The sequence below is a fragment of the Poromitra crassiceps genome (assembly GCF_964638095.1).
Source record: "Poromitra crassiceps genome assembly, chromosome: 2".
Lineage (NCBI taxonomy): Eukaryota > Metazoa > Chordata > Actinopteri > Beryciformes > Melamphaidae > Poromitra > Poromitra crassiceps.
The window spans coordinates 23145687-23159689 of record NC_139624.1 but is presented as its reverse complement, the minus strand read 5'-3'; the positions used below and the strand labels follow the sequence as shown (position 1 = coordinate 23159689).

Sequence of the window (14003 nt, the reverse complement as noted above, 5' to 3'; positions counted from 1 at the left end):
AAAATGAACATCCCTAGTTACAATGCCAATTTTGCTTGGATATGAAACTAATGTTTGTAAATTGTACAAGGAAACCCTCTAACCCGGTGCATTATTAAAAAGATTAACGTTTACAGATCTTTACGAGATCTTGTAGCACTAAGAACCAAAACTACACGAGTCTAACAGGGTTAAAGCTTCAAGCATCCACGGGAAAGGGCATCCCGGCATTATATTAAAGGATCAACATTAGGATTCATGAATCGATATCAGTTCTTTCAAATGAACATCGATTCGATATCGATATATATATATATATTTTTAAACCATCCCTACTGGGCGACCAGAATCTCTCTGCTTTGCTCCTTCCCTGCTATGTATTTTTGGCATTATTTTCCTGTTGCACTGCTCAAAACTCCGAGTGGGGGTTAATCACTATTTCCACAGGATTAAAGTGATCAGAGGTCATGATCACTTATTTTCTTCTTCTTTTTTTACAGATAAAGTTAACTGCAGTGGTGTTTTTTTAACAGATAGAGTTAACTGCAGTGCTGTGTGGATAACACATGGCTCCTCTTGGATCAGAGTCTTCAAGATGCACGGACTGCTTTCCATTGTTACACAAGGTTGCTGTACTTGAAACCAGGATTCTCGCATTCGAAAAAGCTGGAGAATTTCATGACACACTACAAATGTCTCCTATCGGTGAGCTCCTGCAACCTAGCACAGCAACACAACCTAACACAAGTTTGGCACAAAGCCCAAGGATGAAGGCAGAACTATAGTCCAGCTTGGAACACATCTCAGGAAGTCAGCTCATTCGACACCGTGGTGCAGTGGTAAGCGCTGTCGCCTCACAGCTCGAAGGCCCTGGGTTCGATTCCCACCTGGGACGCTGTGAACGCTGAAGAATGCGTGCCCGTCCGCATGAAAAAAAAGGATTAAGCAGCATTTGTTGATAGTTGAAGGAATACGTTTTATTTTTCTTTCTTTTTTTTTTTTTAATAGAAGAGCGGTTAGTTCAAGAGGGGTCCAGGTGTAACCTGAAGGGGTGTGCTTTTAGTCTCCACCAGAAGATAGGCAGACAGGAGGAGGATGCTCATTCCACCATTGTGGCACCAGGGATGAGAAGAGTCACGATGAGGACGAGTGACTTTTGAGCACAGGTAGGGATGGAGGGGCGAGGTGAGGTGGTCTGCCAGGGTGAAGGAGCGGACGGAACGAGGTGAGGTTCATTTTGTTGGCTTCATGTGGTTGAATCTTGTGCGTCAACACGGCCGCCATATTGGGCAGCCGTGTCTCCTAATGCATGTATGTCTATGGAGGCAGGTCTATCCACAATTAAAAATCATCATAAGTTGCTGAATTTTTGACCGATTTTCAAATGCCATACGTGTATTTATGATACAGGACACTTGGTTTTCATACCAAAATACTTTATTCTTGTGTAGATGGTAACAGTAATAACAGTAATATTTCTATATAATATTACAGCACCCCTGATGTTGAGGCAGGTCCTAGCACCGAGGAAAGCAGAGAGGCCAGCCAGCCAAAAAGGGAGAAGATTAACGGTCAGAAGCCTAGAGTTAAGTGGCCAGGTGCAGCGGAAAGTAGGAAGTGGGAAGATATCAATAGTGATTTGGTTAGGATGTTAGAGAAGCTTAAAGGAACTGCTGAGAGTAAGTTGGAGAAAATGGGAGATTGTATTTATGATTATGGTAAGGAAAGGTTTGGCGTCTTTGAGAAAAGGAAGAAACTAGAGGGTGAGGTAGTTAAATCTAGGCGCCAACAAGAGATAGATAGACTTATCCAGGAGAGAAGACAGCTTAAGAGGCAGTGGAGGAAAGCTACAGAGGTTGAGAAGGAAGGCATTGATTGCTTGCAGTCAGATGTGAGGGAGCGGTTGGCAGTTTTAAGAACAGCAGAGAGCATTAGGAAAAATAGGAAAAAGAAAGAGAGAGCTAGAATAAGGTAAAGGTAAAGTAAGGTAAAGTCCCACTGATTGTCACACAATGTGTGAAATTTGTTCTCCGCATTTGACCCATCCCCTGGGGGAGCGGTGAGCGGCAGCGTGCGCTGCGCTCGGGAATCACATGGTGATTTAACCCCCCAATTCCAACCCTTTGATGCTGAGTGTCAAGCAGGGAGGCAATGGGTCCCATTTTTATAGTCTTTGGTATGACTCGGCATTCTATAAGGATCCATTTAGATTTGTGAAGTCATTGTTTAGTAAGGAAAAGAATGGTAGCCTTATGGTACCTAAGCAGAAGCTTGAGGAATATTTGGAGGAGGTTCACAAAGATAGGGAAAGGTTTAGAGAGACGACAGTCCCAGCTGATATTCCACCTATCGGTGAAATAGAGAGCCAGTGTGATGATAGCCCACCAAGGTGGAAAGAAGTTCAAGAAGTAGTGAGACGTGCAAGGGCCTCTTCAGCCCCGGGTCCTAATGGAGTCCCCTACCGGCTGTATAAGAGTGCTCCAGATGTGTTGCAGTTTCTATGGAAGCTGATGAAGGTAGTCTGGAGAAGCAGGTTATTCCTAAGGCGTGGCGTAGAGCAGGGGGAATCTTCATTCCTAAAGAAAGGGACTCTAGAGTTAGAGATAAGTCAGTTTAGACCTATCAGTCTACTTAATGTTGAAGGGAAGGTTTTCTTTAGTGTTTAGTGTTATCTAGAAAAGAATAGGCTAATAGATACGTCGGTGCAAAAGGCTGGAATTCCCGGCTTCTCCGGGTGCTTAGAGCACACCAGCATGATCTGGCACCAAATCCAGTCAGCTAGGCGTGAGAAGAGAGACCTGCATGTAGTATTCTTGGACCTGGCTAATGCTTTCGGGTCAGTGCCGCATAGTCTGTTGTGGGAGGCCTTTGATTTCTTTAGAGTGCTAGGGTATAAAGAGCTTAGTTAAAGCCTACTTCTTAGATATTCAACTCTGCTTTACCACAGCAGAGTACACTACAGCTTGGCAGCAGCTGGAGATAGGCATTATGGCAGGGTGTACAATTTCCCCATTAGCTTTTACCATGGCAATGGAGATCATTATTAGGGCTTCAAAATGGGTAGTGGGTGGAGAAAGGCTGCAGGGAGGGCTGCTGCTCCCTCCAATTAGGGCATACATGGATGACATGACGACTATGACGTCAACCGCTCCATGTACTAGCAGATTGTTGGATAAGTTAAATAGTAATCTGCAGTGGGCTAGAATGAAAGTGAAGCCAAGTAAGTCCAGGAGTATTTCAATCATTAAAGGGAGGGTAGTAGGTAAGAAGTTTGTTATAAATGATGAGGTGGTGCCTACAGTGTTAGAGAAACCAGTCAAGAGTTTGGGAAGATGGTATGATGCAAGTCTCAGTGATAAGGGACAGTTTGAGGAGGTGAGGCAGGAAATACACAGATTTAAGTTCCCCAGAACTTAAATCAGTGGTTGGGCGAGGATGGTGCCTGCCCGTTGTGTTCTAGTGTATGTACACTGAGGCATATACTGTCAGGGTGTAAGGTCAGTCTCTCCCAGGGGCAATACACCTGGCATCACAACCAGGTGTTGAAATGTTTGGCAGCTGCAGTTGAGGAAAAGCGGCTAGAAGTAAATTCTCTAGTTGCTAGCAAAGAGACTAGACAGATCACATTTGTACGTGAGGGAGAAAAGATTAGATTAATTAAGGTCAGGCACAAGTTAGGGCAGCTAAGTGTAGGTGGAGCCTGGGAAATGAGGGTTGACTTGAATGAACAGCTAGTCATCCCAGCATATATAGTTAGCAACCGGCTACGTCTGGACTTGTTACTGTGGTCTGAGGTAGAGAAGAGAGTTTATTTTATCGAACTCACAGTCCCGTGGGAAGATCGAGTTGAGGAGGCTTATGAGCGCAAGAAAGCTAGGTATGCTGAAATGGCAGCAGAGGCAGAGCAGCGAGGTTGGAGGGCTCGAGTGCGGCCTGTAGAGGTGGGCTGCCGTGGTTTTGTGGCAAAGTCCGTTATTGCCTTACTAACTGAGTTGGGCATTCGGGGACGGAGCCTGAAACTTGCGGTTAGCAACATGTCTCAGGCAGCAGAACGAGCAAGTGAATGGCTGTGGATAAGGAGGAAACATGCTAGCTGGGGAGCTCGCTAAGGTCAGACTGATTGTTTGTTGTTGGTCATGATTAACGGTCCGCATCAACAGGGCTGAATCATTGACAGTGGTGGTGTAGTTAGGGATTGTTTGTTGTTGGTCATGATTGACGGTCCGCATCAACAGGGCTGAATCATTGACAGTGGTGGTGTAGTCAGGAATGTCATACCGAACCGACCTGGATAGCTAGGCTTAGATAGTGAGGTAATATGCAGTTGTGCGGTGGTAGTCTCGGCTCCCAGACGTTTGGTGAGCTGCGCCACCAAACGTCTGGGAATTTCACTGTCAGAAACTGTCTGTCCGAGCCCGGCAAGAACCGCCGGCAGCAGACACGCCTACATTTATCATTAGAATTTTATTTGGTAGCGGCAATGCCATTTATCATAGTCCTAACACAGAGCATGAAGCTGATATGCTCCAAACAAAATTTATAGCTGTGGTTTATTTTACAATCGTTTTTCCTACCCGGAAGTGGTCCGCTTGATACTGTGAACTTGTGTGAAGTCATCAGCAGCCAGCAGGCTCTGTAACGTAGCCTCGGGAGTCGGGTTTATCGCTGGAGGAAAGACCTCTAGCCGCCGGGGCCGGATGAAACACGTCCTATTAACAGGTTATGTTTGTTTCTACGTGATTAATATGTTTCTCGGCAAATGCGACGATGTTTTGCGAGACACCGGTTCTGCATGAGATCTGCCCCCAGAAAGCAGGCCCGCCCACAACACTCATGATTGGTTCTCCGATGCAAGGCTTCCAACAGCGCCACCTAACGTTATGCAAAGATTTAAATAGTAATATTCTCAGTCTTACAGGAGTGAAACGGATTAAGACTGAGGGCTGAGTCTAGTGCGGTGGTAGCATGGAGGGGGGTGTTTCCAGGACGCTGGATTACACCGTTAAGCCTTCTTGAGGTGTCGTGGGCCTAACTTAACGAAACGTCGGTGAAGGAAGGTGCCCACTTGAAAACCCCAATGACATGCTTCATACTGCTGTTGGCTAGGGTAGGTAACTGGTGATTTGTGTCTTGTTTATTAGTTTGTTAGCCTGTTAGCTTGTTTTATTCTGGATCGGGCTTCTAAATGTGTTTTTCCTCGGATTTTGGCACAAGGGATAGTAACATCTTGTCCTGTGTATTAATTAATACCCTATATGTAATTAGGTTCTATATAATTTTTGTATTACTGCATGTTACAATGCATCCTCTTACCCTGTAAGAATCTGAAGGTCTTATGACCGAAACGTTATTCTTTTCTGTTAAATAAATGTTTTGCATTTGGAGACAGTGTGCGGGAGTCATTTTCTTTTGATTCAGTTGGGTTTTCCCTCCTCCGACGCACCTGTCATTTAGGTGTGCAGAAGCTTTTGCTCCTTTTATTACTGCATGTAAAATGTTTCATGATTTTGGAAATAAATGAAGACTTAATTAATAAAAAAAAAATATATATATATATATATTTTTTTTTTTATTAATAAAAAAAAGAACTTGATTACAACAAACACTATGTTAAAAGATCAAGTGGGTTTGTGGCAGGCTTCATAGCTTCATAGCGTAAACAGGAGGAGGGGGCGGGGCATTGCTCTGTCTAGCAAGTGGCAAATCAGGGCCATAGTGAGGAAAGTGCAGATCTATATCAGCTGTTGAAGCAAAATGCTGAAGATATTTGAGATATTGCTTGAGGCCTTAAATGGTGAGGTAAAGGTCATTCATCTCCAGCAGTACTGGGTAACAGTTCACACGCCTGGCCCTGGATTCTGTACTCACATAACGTTTCAGAACCATAAAACACCTGATACACCAGACACAGAGTGAAACAGACAATAAGAAGGTGGAAAAGTAAAATGTAAAAAAAAAACAGCACACACCTCAAAATAGCTTAACCCTATTTCTGTCGCGAGCTCATCGGGGGAAAGATACTCCAGCGCCATAGAAACATAACCATGGGACGCCAGCAAGGCAGAACGATACTCCACCAGCCCGCCACCCCCTCCCCACATATCCAACACCCCAGGGAAGGGTCCTGGACCTGAGGCAAGGCAGAAGAGGACACTATAAGCTTACTCTGAACAAATAGAAAATAATTTCATACAAATGGAGTGAGCATGTCTGGTGTCCACTCCAGCAAATTCCTATAAAGTAAACCCATTTGGAAAATTTGCCCTGGAGAACTGATCAAATTCCCTGACTTTCTTAACCTGACACTGCCAGAAGGGGGCGGTATTGTTTTCACAAGACATGATCTCGTCAAGAGTTCTCATGAGAGAATCCAGCTGGCTTGCAAGGTCTTTCTGGGATTTAAAAAAACAAAAAACAGTAGAACGAAGTAGATTTCCTAAAATCAGTGAACTGCCCACTTTCAGAGACTACTATAATAATAATAATAATAATAATAATAATAATAATAATAATAATAATAATAATAATAATAATAATAATAATAATAATAATACGGTAATAATAATGAAATAAAAAAAGTATAAAATTATCAATTTCAGAATTTTCTCCATATTTGCAATTAAATATTTTTTTATACAACAAGCTATCACTTTTCATATTTACTCAACCATATTGTGCTTTGTAAATGGTAAATGGTAAATGGCCTGTATTTATATAGCGCTTTTATCCAAAGCGCTTTACAATCAATAGGTACATTCGCCCATTCACACACCGAAGGCGGCTAGCTGCCACGCAGGGTGCTGGCACACCATCAGGAGCAATTTGGGGTTCAATATCTTGCCCAAGGACACTTCGACATGCAGACTGGAGGAGCCGGGAATCGAACCACCGACCTCTTTCATCCAAAGCGATTAGTGACGACCAGTGTTGGGGTAACTCATTACAAGAGTAACATATTACATGTAATATATTACTTTTAGCAGTAATTCAGTAATATAACTTATTACTTTTGATTTCAGTAATATTATACCAGTTACTTTGTCAAGTAACTCAAGTTACAAATTGAGTTACATTTGATTAAATCAAAGCACATATTTAAAAAAGATACAATCATTTCCTAATCAAACTGTGTGTTTTTATGCAAACAACCACTATTGATGACAGTAACAAAGGGAAAGAATAACATTTAGAATTTTGGATTGTTTACACTGACTTCAAGGCGGTTGAAATTATTTCTCGGGATGGTTCCAGGGCAGCAATGTCATTCTGCTGCTGCTGTTGTTTTGGTAAAAGTGATGCAAAAGTAGTGTAATAAGTAACGAGTTACTCTACACAGAAAGTAATATTGTAAAGTAACGTATTACTTTCAAATGAAAGTAACTAGTAATATGTAGTATATTACATTTTGAAAGTAACTTGCCCAACACTGGTGATGACCCACTCTACCTCCTGAGCTACAGCCGCTTTGTTACACTGGTCAAAAACGTTGGCCCTTTTGATGCTTTGCTGGTCTAACAACTGAAAACCCTGTAGTCTGAAATGTGTCTGAAATTTTAGGTGAAGATGTGAATGTGAGTGGAACCATGTCCTTTCGTATGATGTGGGCGCCAGGCGTACCTGGGGGTATAAAGAGGGTGCCTCTGACTCCTCTCTCTCTGATGTCTATCCTCTGGACGCCTGGTGCCATGTACCATCTCTCTGTGACTACTGAGGCCATGGGAAGTTGCTCCCTGAAGCCCTCCACCACATGTCCTCTGTACACAGAGATGGACACCACCATGGGGCTGCAGACATCCATCTTCCTCAACCTGGGAGGCAAAAAGGCAGAGCAAGGAGGCTCTTTTTAACATGGCAGCCAGTAACCATAGCAACCATCCACAATCCAGATGACTGTTCATCAGTGCTGCCTCCCTCCAGCAGAGTCCTGCACCGGGTCGGGGTTCCACGGGGCTCCGCCGGGTAACCGCAGAAAAACGCGGGTGCGGATAAAAAATACACTTCTGTAAATTACTGGGTCGGGGCGCGGGTAAAAATGAACTAAATGCTAACTAACCATGGCTGTTTTCATAGCAACAGGCAACAACATGTCATGGATACCGTGAAAGTGTAGAGGTTGAACATTGTAAAAGTGGATTTACGTTCCTGCAACAGCGATCATAAAGGCAGTATGGATTATACCGGACATATCGGAAATAGCTGGTAAGTCACTTTGCTTGCTGTAACTATCTGTAGTGTCTGATAACAGAGCTATCCAGCTGATTAGTCAGCTAGCAGCTGCTAAAAGCTAATTAACAAACATCAGCTGACGAGTCTCTGCCAGAAAGACTGCTATTTGCCTCCCGTGTGCCTCCCTAGGGTCACTATAAAATGTTTGCACTGCAGATTAACGGTTATTACATATATGCGGTTCCGGGTCGGGGTGCGGGTCTCATGTCTGCGGGCGGGATGGGTTGCGGTACTGATTGATCATATGTGCGGGTTCGCGGAGCGGGGTCGGTATTGCACGTCGTGGGGCCGGGCGGGGCCGGGTCTTGAAAATCAGACCCACGCAGAACTCTGCCTTGGGCCCCTTCACGTCCTGGGCCCCGGGACTTAGCCCCTGTAAGCCCGTGCATTAAACCAGGGCTGGCTGATGGTAACGCGACGCTGCGCTGATAGAGAGAACGTCACGTTGGCGCAGTGCTGATGGCTGCGCTGATAGAGAGAACGTCACGTTGGCGCAGTGCTGATGGTAACGCGACGCGGCGCTGATGGTGGAGCTCTTAACATTAGAGGGAACAGTTAATGTCTTACCTGAGGCCTGTCCGGCTGCCTGGGACAGGGCGCAGACTCCACACCAAACCCATGCTTTCTTTTCCGCTGTACGTTCCTCCAACACTCGAATCCTCAGAAACTACAAGAGCAATAAAATAACTAATATTTATATTTTGGTAACAAGTACCTACAAAAGACAACAAAAGTAGACTATGTAATGTATGCTTGATTTTGAAGCTGGCTTCACACTAGCGATTAACTTCAAGGTATACTATGCAACTGACATGCCTCCCACTCCTAGTGATTGACAGGACAGACTCATGCCTTGTCTTATGCCTCAGACTTGTCATTGTTTGGATGAGTTTCCACAATGACTGGACGACTGTAACTCGCTTTTCACCTGCCTCAATAAATCATCTCTGGACCGTCTACAACTGATACAGAACGCTGCTGTCAGGCTGTTAACCCGCTCACGTAAATCCTGTCACATCACTCCCATCCTGTTCTCACTGCACTGGCTCCCTGTGGCCTTCAGGTTTCATTTCAAGGTTCTGGTGACCACTTTTAGGGCCTTGCATGGGGAAGCTCCCTCGTATATCACCGACCTCCTCCAGCCCTATATGCTACCAGCCGGTCACTGAGGTCCTCCGACCAGGGGCTCCTGGTCGTACCCCGGAGCAGACTCAAAACAAAAGGTGATCACGCTTTTAAAACTGTAGCTCCCAAGCTTTGGAACGCTCTCCCCCTGGACCTAAGAGCTGTAATGGCTAAAATGTCTAAATGCTTGGTTGATCCATCAATAATGAGTTGCTCGTTTAAAATGTATATAAGGAGGACTTTTATTCCGAAAGTTCCATCTGTGCACAGAGTCTCTCCGACAGTCAAAACGCTTAAGTCAAGAGAGCCCCGAGCCCTCATCTGCACCTTCTCATATAGTGATAGTAGGGTGCCCTCCCCACCCTGATCTCTGCTGTGAAATTCCATTAGCTCCTAGAAGTTCCAACTAGCCCAGTACATTTCCACAGATCCTTCATGAGAGACAATACAACCTTGGTCTGGTCACAAGACAAATTACATGTTATCTATCTTCAGGAATGCTCTGCAGATGGAGAGCAGAATTCACAAAAGACATCTTAGAAGAGAGAGAGAGAGAGCCATAGATCATTATTGAACAGAGTCAATAATGATCAATGACCAATCAATAAGCAATCAATCAATAATTTTGCTCTCACAGAGCCTCTGCCTCCGTGGATATTTTTAAGAAACAACTAAAGACCTTTCTGTTCCGGCAAGCTTTCAGTTAGCCACGTATTACTGATATTGTTTTTCCCCTGTGTTTTTATCATGTATGCATCTTGTTCATCGTTGCTTCTTGTGTTTTTTACCTCAGTTTTATTGTAATTTCGACTCTGTTTCTCTGTGAAGCACTTTGTGACCTCGTGCTGTGAAAGGTGCTATAGAAATAAAGAATGACTTACTTACTTACACATTTCACTTCACATTCAAATCTGAATAGCAGAGGAATGGGGGCGGGGCTAGCACCATTTCTGAGATTGTGACATATACTGCTCGTCTTTGGCCACCAAATATGGGCATTGATTTGTATGAGTTCTAAATCAATGTGAATTGATAAAGGCTACCTACAGCAGCTATGAATGTATCTAAATATGTCCTTTAACCACATCCACCAAATCAGCGCCAGGGATTTGTGTTTGAAACCATCACTTTAGCAATTTGGGCCTGAGCAATGTTTTCTGGGGGCCAAAAAAATCCACAAGCAAAGATTTCAATGAGGTTGAAAAAGATTGTACCTGTTGAAGAGGAAGCAAACCTACCAGTCACTGTGCCTCCATCATCACTGACATAGTGGCCATAGGCCTCCCAGAAATCCTTGTCCTCAGACTGGTGAAGGGAGTGCAGTGTTACCAGAAGTCCTGGAGGCAGATTCTCCACCATCACCTTGAACTTGTCATCCACAAGGGCACGTGTGGGGTGAACAGAGAGAATTGGAGTGACAGTCCCAGACATAGTCGATGATGGTCTGTGGAGAAAATGCAAATGCGGTTTAATTAGTGAATAGAAATGTAGTCATGTACATTAGAGGAGAGGGTTTCAAAGTGGGAGGCGGGCCTCCAAGCAGCTTAAAGTCGAGCTGAACCCAAAAATGACTTTTATTTTCTTTTAGTTCAAATACCTAGGTATGCAGTGCACCTATTTAATAATGTATGCAAAGAAAATCACAACAATCTAATTTCTTTAGTTTTTCACACTTTTTCACAGTAATGTACAGTTTGCTGACGCCACCTAGTACTATCAAATTTCTGCCCCATTTCAACCAATCATATCATGACATGCAGCTGTCAATCAAATCTTCATTTCAGGATAATTTTCTCTTCCAAATGAAGTAGAAAATGGCGCCTGTCATCTGGCAGAATTCCTATCCCATAAACGAACTACTAACTTGGCCAATTGTTAGAAACATGAACAAAAAACAAAAACTATAATCTCTAAGAATGCAAAGAAATGTAACTGGCTCGTTAAAACGCGCATTCCAGGGATATCGTATTTACAGCAGCGATAATGGCGCGCGCATCCGAGAGCTTGGTTGTCAGGGGTCGCACTTCGGAGATTCCAGGCCGACGTGCTGCACTCTCCGCTCGGCAACACGAAGGCAGCCGGCTGCCTGCGGCTTGCTGAGCTCCACTCAGCCGTCAAAAGGCTCTTCCCGAGGGGAGCGCCACAACACACTGAATCCCAATCGATTTGGAGGCGGAACACGCCAGGATTGGCCAAAGCCCAATCCAGTCCCCAGAATTGTCAAATAAAATCATCGACATGATACTATGACCCGCCTCTCATCCTGTCATCTTAGACAAACTATGTTTTCAGTCTGAAACAGACTCATATGCACGTGACGAACGGGTTCAGTTCGACTTTAAGCATTTTTTTTTTACACTGTATATAGTATCAGGCTAGCAGTAGCACAACCATGTAGAGGAAGCAACATTTCAAAATCTGTCCATTTCAAGAAAAATTCCACGCTCAGATACTTTTCTACTGTTCTATATCTCAATGCTACTCACATTAAATAAGCTGTTTAACTTGAATAATAACAATACATGTGTTGTTATTGTTATTATTATTACTATTAATAATTAATAATGATTATCTAGTCATTTTCTTTTGCATAGGAGTAGTACAGGCTTGTCTGTAGCCTACTTCACAAAGCACTGTAAATATAGGAGTAGTACAGGGCAGGCTTGTCTGTAGCCTACTTCACAAAGCACTGTAAATATAGGAGTAGTACAGGCTTGTCTGTAGCCTACTTCACAAAGCACTGTAAATATAGGAGTAGTACAGGCTTGTCTGTAGCCTACTTCACAAAGCACTGTAAATATAGGAGTAGTACAGGCTTGTATGTAGGCTACTTCACAAAGCACTGTAAATGAGTAGTACAGGCTTGTCTGTAGGCTACTTCACAAAGCACTGTAAATATAGGAGTAGTACAGGCTTGTCTGTAGGCTACTTCACAAAGTACTGTAAATATAGGAGTAGTACACTACAGGCTTGTCTGTAGGCTACTTTGACCCTGGTCCCTGCTTCCATAACACAGGGTCCTTTCTCTGGTTTATCTCTCACTATCTCTGTTGTACCACAGTGATCTTGAAAGTTGTCTTATAGCGTATTAATTAGCTAGTTCCAAATACTAACATAATGGACCTGTTTGGATTGTTATCCTTTGAATTAAAAGTGTGAAGCTTCAATAGCTTGTAGGTGAAAAGACATGAACACAAAATAAAATAAACAACAACACTTCAGACTCACAATAGAATAAAAATGGATGTCTGTGTGTTGCCTTTGTTCACTTTCCAACAAATAGGCCTAAATGACCTAAGACTCTTCCAAAGTATATTAAAATGTCAATGGCACATTGAAAATTAAAATTAATTAAAAACTGACACATGTTGGCACCACAGAACTGACAGACAGAAAGTGCCAATTCCATCCACTCCCATCTTATTCTTGGATTTTACCAAAGCATTTGACACCATGGAACACATACAGTAGGTTCTAATACGAGCACTCCAGCTTTTTGGTTGTTGATCAACTTTTAGCTCTATAGCCTAATTGATATAGCCGATTTGACAAAGATATCAACAGCTTAGTTAACATTATGATAGCCAACTCTACTTCCAAATAGTTTCCTAGCAATATATTTTAAAACAAGCAAGCATCTGACTATTAGAGGGAGGTCAAGGTCATATAACACATTATGGACATCATTTCTTTTAGTGATAGTGTATAGGCTAGGTGAGATTATTGCACGTTTTTTTTAAATCAATGCAATATACATACATTACTTTCTGGCATGATATTCACCTCACTTCCAGGCTATAAACCGTAGGCTAGCTGCTTTAATTTTCAACCCAAATGATATTTTCATGATTTAACCATTTTTTTAATGAATCAACAATCAAATAATCACCCAATGCTACGTCTCCCAGGTTAATTTATTTGCTAACAGTAAGTGAGACTACATCAATGAACAGAATGCGTACAGTAAGCCTAGCTATTATTTAGCCTGAAACTCTAAACTCTACTGGCCTACCTGATGCGAGCAGATACAGATGCAGGAGAGTACAAGGTCCGCACAGGAGCCCCGATCAACTGAAAACAACTCCTCAGCCTCATAATAATAATATCGCTGCTGGTCCGCACATGCACCTGTCAACTTCTGCACACTTTAATCGTCAGGCCAGCAAGTTTTCTGGTGGGCTACCCGCGTGACACCATGCAATCACAAATACTCACTAGTAGTTATGTATTACGCGGAAGGCACCGCAGTTGAAGTTGAAGTTGAAAAACAAGAAAAAGCAGGACTGCAGCATAGTGATGACGTCAGAATCTCTGACGTTGCCTTCATGTCCCATGTGAAAAACGGGAATAATATTCCCCGCTTTCAGGAGGTTCTTCAACAAAGTGACCGACTGCGGGTGTCACATAGCTTAGCTAGCCTATTTATTCATGGAATTGTGTTGAAATGTTCTACGTTATTTTGTGATGTCAACCCTCGCAATTTCATGGCATGAGCTGAAATGTTTATCAGTGGCCCGCTCTGTGGCCGGACGTGGAACCTCAGATGTACTTTGCAGTAGGGGCAGGCTGTGGTCACGCATTGCTGCAGCAGCCTAACCTTTCACACACTTTCTGGCCATAACCTTTGGATGTCACATAACGTTACCTGACCCTGTGTGGCACTGCTTTTGTTC

General features: G+C 43.3%; 1 protein-coding gene across 1 annotated transcript in view; it reads right to left on the bottom strand.

Annotated features, from left to right (window-relative positions):
* Positions 1–13473, bottom strand: part of LOC310792098 (peroxisomal succinyl-coenzyme A thioesterase-like) — a 30868-nt gene extending 17395 nt beyond the window's left edge. The window contains exons 1-5 of the mRNA XM_083653810.1: positions 13343–13473; positions 10569–10774; positions 8773–8872; positions 7597–7787; positions 5949–6109 (exon numbers count right to left, since the gene is read on the bottom strand). Coding sequence (XP_083509936.1) covers positions 5949–6109; positions 7597–7787; positions 8773–8872; positions 10569–10774; positions 13343–13425 — 741 coding nt within the window. The 5' untranslated portion in view covers positions 13426–13473. The remainder of the gene's footprint in view (positions 1–5948; positions 6110–7596; positions 7788–8772; positions 8873–10568; positions 10775–13342) is intronic.
* Between the last annotated feature and the right edge of the window lie 530 nt (positions 13474–14003).